This window comes from Otolemur garnettii, unplaced genomic scaffold (assembly GCF_000181295.1).
Source record: "Otolemur garnettii isolate 467f Iridium unplaced genomic scaffold, OtoGar3 scaffold00058, whole genome shotgun sequence".
NCBI lineage: Eukaryota > Metazoa > Chordata > Mammalia > Primates > Galagidae > Otolemur > Otolemur garnettii.
Genome location: NW_003852453.1, coordinates 10,802,431 through 10,809,364, shown reverse-complemented (window position 1 = coordinate 10,809,364; position 6,934 = coordinate 10,802,431). Strand labels below are relative to the sequence as shown.

General features: G+C 47.8%; 1 protein-coding gene across 2 annotated transcripts in view; it reads left to right on the top strand.

The window, feature by feature from the left end:
* Positions 1–3,100, top strand: part of SLC38A7 (solute carrier family 38 member 7) — a 16,525-nt gene extending 13,425 nt beyond the window's left edge. For both annotated transcript variants that reach the window (XM_023514771.1, XM_003792592.3), the window contains exon 11: positions 1,192–3,100. In XM_023514771.1, the coding sequence (XP_023370539.1) occupies positions 1,192–1,294 (103 nt within the window). In that variant the 3' untranslated portion in view covers positions 1,295–3,100. The remainder of the gene's footprint in view (positions 1–1,191) is intronic.
* Positions 3,101–6,934: the final 3,834 nt, after the last annotated feature.

The window sequence follows — 6,934 nt, the reverse complement described above, 5'->3', positions numbered from 1 at the left end:
GGGCTGGGGATTCGAACCCGCCACCTTAGGTGTACGTGGCTGGCGCCCTAGCCGGCTGAGCTACAGGCGCCGAGCCCCCAGGCTGGATTTGAACCCACCACCTTAGGTGTATGTGGCTGGCGCCTTGGCCTCTTGAGCCACAGGTGCCGAGCCAGTTTTGTTAGTTTTATGGATGAAAAATATTACATTGTTTTAATATGCAGATTTCCCTCAGCAATGGAAAGGTTGAGAACAAGTCGCATGCTTTTAAAAAAAAATAAAAAAGTATGGCTCAGTGCCCGTAACTCAGTGGTTAGGGCGCTGGCCACATACATCAGGGCCGGCAGGTTTGAACCCGGCCCAGGCCTACTAAACAACAATGACAACTACAAAAAAATAGCCAGGCCTTGTGGCAGGTGCCTGTAGTCCCAGCTGCTTGGGAGGCTGAGGCAAGAGAATTACTTAAGCCCAAGAGTTTGAAATTGCTGCAAGCTGTGATGCTACAGCACTCTACCAGGGGTGATGTAGTGAGACTTTGTCTCAAAAAATAAAATAAAAATGAAAACTTTAAAAATACAAAGTAGAAAACATCTAGAAAAGAAAATAAACATTTTAGGTTGGGCACCATAGCTCATACCTGAAGTCCTAGCACTTTGGGAGGCTATAGGTGGGAGCATCATTTGAGGCCAGGAGTTCAGGTTTATAGTGAGCCATGATTGCAACGCTGTACTCCAGCCTGGTCAATAGAATGAAACCTTGTCTCTTAAATACAGTATATGTACATTAAATAAAAAACAAATCACCGTTAATCTCAAAAGCCAGTTATAACCTGTTGCTATTTTTGATAGGTACATTTGCAGATGTCTGCTTTTTGTTTGGGGATTTTTTTGTTTGTTTGTTTGTTTTTTATGAACTGTGATTATTTCTCTTCCTGAATATCTTTCCATCTTTCCAATGGATTTTAATCCTGGTCCCGCCCTGTGTGTTGTGACCAGTCACTTCATCCCATTAGGTCTTGGTCTCCTTACCTATGGACTAGGGATGATACACCTTGTCCTACATGCCTCTGAAAAGTCCTTGGGAGGAAGGACATGTTCTATGCTCTATAAGCAGGAGTGGTATAATTATAGTAATTAACTGTTTAATATATTGAAGTCACAGAATCGTGGGATGGGATGACTGATCAGGTGCCTCTCATCCTCTGCCCTACAGCTGGTGGGTGCTGGTCAGCTACGGAGTCCTCTTGGTCACCCTGGGAGCCTTCATCTTCGGCCAGACCACAGCCAACGCCATCTTTGTGGATGTCTTGGCATAACCACTGCCTCTCAGGGAACACAAGGCCTTTGTCATTGGACCTAGAAACCCATCTCTTAGAGCTGTGGGAGTACTCTATCTCCACCATAGTTCCAACTGGTAGGATGACATCTGGACATCCTTCTCCTGGAACAGCTCTGGGGTAAAATCAGGCCCCACAACTTTAGGCATCTCAAATCCAGCTGTCTTCTACTTCCCAGTCCTGGCAATGTCATGGGTGGTGGCAGGAGGTCTCCTGTCACAGAGGAACCTTTCTCCTCTCCTAGCTCTCAGCTTCTTCATGCCTGGAACCCATGATGAAGAGGACAGTGGGTCTCAGAAGAGAGACCTCAGTCTGACTTCCCTCTGGTCATGGGTTATAGACAAAAGGTCACTGTCCTTCACAGAGCAGCTTGTCCTGAATAGGGGCTGTGCTGATTAACTGGGGCCAGCGGTGGCTTCCTCTAGGATCTAGCAATGTCCAAAGTCATATGGAAAGGCAGAGGCAGGTGGATTCAGGCCTGGTCCACTCCATATCGGGAGTTCCACCCTGTTTCTTTCTCCAAACCTGATGGTCCAGGCTGGGTATCCCTGTCCCCCTCCTCCCCAGGCATCACCAAGTCTAATGTTTACAAACAGTGCCAGCCCGGCTCTGAAGCCAGGGGCCGTCACGTGCCACGGTGCTGTGAGTATTCTTCCATTAACTTTCCCCACGGAGTTGATGGGGGAGTCTGCTTTTCTCAGATTCCAGACGGGTCCCTTTTTACAGAGGCTCCAGGGTGGGTGATAGAGAAAGCTGGGAACCTGTCAAACCTTCCAGGCAAGCTGGACTGGCCAGGATCAAGGTGAACCTCTTTAACACCTTCTTCAGTGACTGCTTTTCTTCTCCCTTCCTTCCTCCCTCCCTCCTCCCCTGCCAAATCTAGCCTGATAACCCAGAGAGAAGAAAGGCAGCTGGGTTGTCACTGATGGGCAACATTTCAGCCTGTCACGCTGGCCTGGAAGTTTCTCTTCTAATCTGGATCTCGTCTGTTCCTTTCTTCTCCCTCTTAACTTCCCTACCCCAGTGCTCTGTGTAGCTAAGTCTCCCACTCACCTAAGTTGGAAGCTGAAGACAACAAATCCTCTCACAACTTCCTCGGCACCATACGTCTGTTAGTCCTGGCCTTCACAGCCTTTTAGTCACATTGAGGTCACACCTGGATGTTATTCCTAGCAAGGTGAAGACAAACACTGTACCCCCCATACTCCTGCTGCCCCTCAGCTCATTTTGGCCAATCCCAGGCACCAATCCAGGCTTCCTCTTCCACCTGGATGCCCAGCATTTCCTTGGCCCTCCTGCCAAAATCTGTATACTAGGGGTGCCCTGAAGCCCACCACTCAGGGCAGTCCAATCTAAGAAGCAGTGGCTGGTTGGGGGCCGGTTAGGGTTCTGCTTGGTCTCTGGACGAGATGAACTGCCTTTTCTCATAACCCATCTTGGTGCCTGATCATCTCTGCCCCTGGGGCCAGGTTTTCCTGCATAGCACCAGGCCCTGCCAGCCCCCATCCCTGACAAGGCTAGGAGGACAACCTAGTGGTAGCACTGACTGCACAGTCTCCTGGCACTGTGTTTCAGGGGTGGGAGGATGAGAGGGGAGTCGTTGCACAGAGAGACCATCAGAAAAAGGAGCTGGAATCTCACCTCTTGGCTAACCTCAGGGCCTCCCCCCAACTCCCCACCATCCTTTCCTCTGTCTTCTCTGTCTGGATAGTTTCACTGTTTATTTTCTACTTGTGCACACTTGGAAAAGGGAAGATGGTTAATAAAAGGGACTTGTGCTGCTGAGCTATGTCCCTTGTGTCTGCTGCTGGGGACAGACTCCAAGCCACTGCCAGGAGGAAGAAGGGCTGGGGGTGGGAAGTATAAATGGCACGTCATCATCCAGAAACGACCCTCATTTCTGGACTGGCACCACCGTGCTCCTACTGAGCGGAAATCCTCAAACGCCTCTTGCTACCTCACTTTCTTCGACGCCCTATCAGTCCTCCCTCACTGACTTGGGAATGTGACTCAGTCTCCAGTCTTGCTACCTCTGCCTTTACTGAAGTCCCCTCTGTGTCTTTCCTGCACCTCCATGGCCTCACACTGGCCCCCTGATCTTAAATCTTAGAGTGAGCTTCAAACTCCTCAGCATCACCCCCATCTTATCAGAGGCATGTGCAAAGCAGGTCCTTACTGTCCTGATTACAGAGCCAATCAGACATGCTCAGTGCTGGTAAGAAAGTGATCAGTGTGGTTTGGGGAAGACTGATGCCAAGCAAGTAGTATATGCACAGTATCTACTTGGAAGCTGTGGTGAGTGCCAAGAAAAGAAAGTAGAGTGTGTTACATTTGGGGCCTTGTCTGGGACTCAAGAAAGACTTCCTAGAGGAGGTGATGTTTCAGTTGGCCCATGGATGATGAGTAGGAATTAACTAAGTGAAGAGAGCTCAGACCTTTCCACGCCATGGGAATTGCACATACAAAGGCCCTGAAGTAGGAAGAACATGGCTTGAGGAACTGAGCAGTGGCCAGTGTAGATAGAGAGCATTGCCTAAGTGTGGGACAGAAGTAGAGGGGAGACCTGAGAGTTCTGGGAAAGTCTTCGGTGGCTCTATTGTGCCCTTAGAGTCAAGTCTGACCAGCTCATTTCCCACCACACCTCTCTACTCTGCTTCAGTCATATTCACATGAGGGTAAGCCCCCCCCCCCCATTCAAAAGAGACTCACCTTCAAGGGAGGAAATGTTTCAAATAGGCTTGAGGGATAGGATGGGATATGAGCAATGGTTCACACCTGACTAGCAGTCCAAGAGCTAGAGCAGCGGTTCTCAACCTGTGGGTCATGACCCCTTTGTAACAATGAAAATACGTCCTGCATATCAGATATTTATATTACAATTCATAACAGTAGCAAAATTACAGTTATGAAGTAGCAACGAAAATTTTATGTTTGGGGGTCACCACAACATGAAGAACTGGATTAAAGGGTCACAGCATTAGGAAGGTTGAGAACCACTGAGCTGGAGGTTGGGTTTCACTTTCTCTGAACAAAAGTAGATGACAAAGGCACAGTCACATGTAAACAGCCAGATGTATCCATTTTGAACGTTTTACTCAAGACATACCCAGCCTAATGCTTCACATATGTGTAAGCACTGGATCAATGTCTGTGTCCCACATTAGACTGTAAGCTCCGTGGGCTAGGCCCATGTCTTTTCTATCCACCAGGGATCTTAGCCAATGCCCAGCACATAGTAGCAGGTCCTCAGTTTTTGAAGGCAGGTCATGGTGGCTCACATCCGTAATCCTAGCACTTTGGGGAGCTACGGCAGGAAGATTATTTGAGCCCAAGAGTGTGAAGTGACAGCTATGATGATGCCCGGGCAAGAGAGCAAAAACCTGTTTCAAACTTTTTTTTTAAGTAAAAAAATAATTAGCCATGGGGCGGCACCTTTGACTCAAAGGAGTAGGGCACCGGCCCCATATGCTGGAGGTAGCAGGTTCAAACCCAGCCTCAGCCAAAAACTGCAAAAAGAAAAAAAATGTTTTTAAAAAATGATTAAAAATAATTTTTATCAGTAGCTTGCTTGTAGTATTAGCTACTTGGGACTCTGATGACTCTGCTGCCACTTGGTGCACCTGAATGTGACACCCCTGTGGTAGGGCTGGGCCACCTGTAAGTTACAGCCTCCAATCTGGTAGGAGAATCAGACCAATCCAATAATCACAGATACTTATTGAGTAGGTGCATGTGCTAGATGTACATACAGATATTACAACCCCTGATTTGATACTTCCTAAGTACGACACACAAAAAATGTCAGGAGGTATGGAAGAAGGCAAATACTGCCCTCCAAACAGGCCCAAGATTAATCTGTATAATTCCTTTTTTTTTGTATAATCACTGCTCAATTAAAAACAAAATTGAGGCATTAGTTAAGAGAATGCTACAGATAAACCCCAATTCCTAGTGGCTTAACACAATAAATGTTTATAACGCAGGGGGTCCTGAGCAGTCTAAGATGGGGGGAAAGCTTGGGGCTGGCAGGTGGTAGGTTGTCGAAAGTTTTCAGACAGTGATTGACTCCTGGAGGGAATACTGCCCACCCAGACGCTCCTTGGGTGTGTCACTGGCCCGATACACTCAAGTCCTCAGTGGCTGTCAGTTTGGTTTGGCTAAGGATCTACAGCTGTCCTCTTCTCAGTTGAGCTGCCTTCTATAAAAATGACACTCACGCTTCACTGAGAAGTTATATCACACAATCAAATCACTGATTGGACTAATTGAGGTGGGCACCAAAAGCCACTACCCAACTGCACACCCCTAGCCTCAGGGGTAATCTCCCCTTGAGATTACCTTCATGGTGCCCCAGAGCACCTATAGTGAGCACGATACGGCCATTCTCTACCACCTTCTTTTTTTTTTTTTTTGAGACAGAGTCTCATTCTGTCATCCAGGCTAGAGTGTTGTGGCATTAGCCTAGCTCACAGCAACTTCAAACTCCTAGGTTCCTAGGCAAGTGATCCTCCTGCCTCAGCCTCCCAAATAGCTAGGACTATAGGAACCTGCCATGACACCCAGCTAATTGTTCTTTCTTTTTCTTTTTTCCTAAGACAGAGTCTCAGTCACCCTGGGTAGAGTGCCATGGCATTGTAGCTCATAGCAACCTCAGACTCTTAGGCTCAAGTGATTCTCTGGCCTTAGCCTCCTGAGCAGCTAGGACTACAGGCACCTGCCACAACGATCAGCTAGTTTTTTTCCTATTTTTAGTAGAGATCTCACTCTTGCTCAGGCTGGTCTCCAACTAGTGAGCTCAAGCAATCCACTGCCTCAGCCTCCCAGAATGCTGGGATTACAGGCATGAGCCACCTTGCCCAGCCCTAAGACCACATTCTTACTGAACTTTATCTGCCCTATTGTGCTTTCCCCATTCTCTCAATCAGTTTTACAAGTGTCCCTATCTTAGGCCTGGCTTCTAGGGAATCCACCTACTCCCTAAGACTTCCTTTGCCCTACTCCAGCCACACTCCAGAAAAAGAGTTTATTCCCTAGACCTATGGACTAGGGAAACTGCTGACGCAGGAACCCAAGAAGGAAGGGAAAAGGTGATGGGCTGAAAATGGGGGTTATGTGGAATTCTACAACCTGAATTGATGGGAACTCAGTCTTTACCTGCTCTGGAAAGGCTAGAAGTTAGGTTATATACCCTGGCGGGAGATAGGATGATCTATTCTGGGAGGAGTTGAAGAACCCCAGAAAAAAAGACCTACAGATACCCCAGTACAAAGACTGGGTCCTTACATTACCCCATAGCGATAGCTTCAGCCAACAAATAGGTTGGAACCAAATGCATAGCTTCCAGTCAGACAGTTGGCTGTGGCTCCTGGTGTCCCAAGCTGTCTCACTGTGCCATTGCAATGTTGTCTCCAGGCAGAATGATCCAACTGGAGTTGGCTGGAGACACCTCCCCAGCTTTACCAAGAGCAGCTGATGAGGAGAAGTCCCTAGTCCACCATCTTGGAGCCTCCACCTAGACTCTTGGCTATGGACGAACAACCATAGGTCTGGAGAGAGAGAAGATGGAAATGTCTAACATATAAGAGAGAGACCAAAATAGCAATCAGGAAAAAAAAAAAA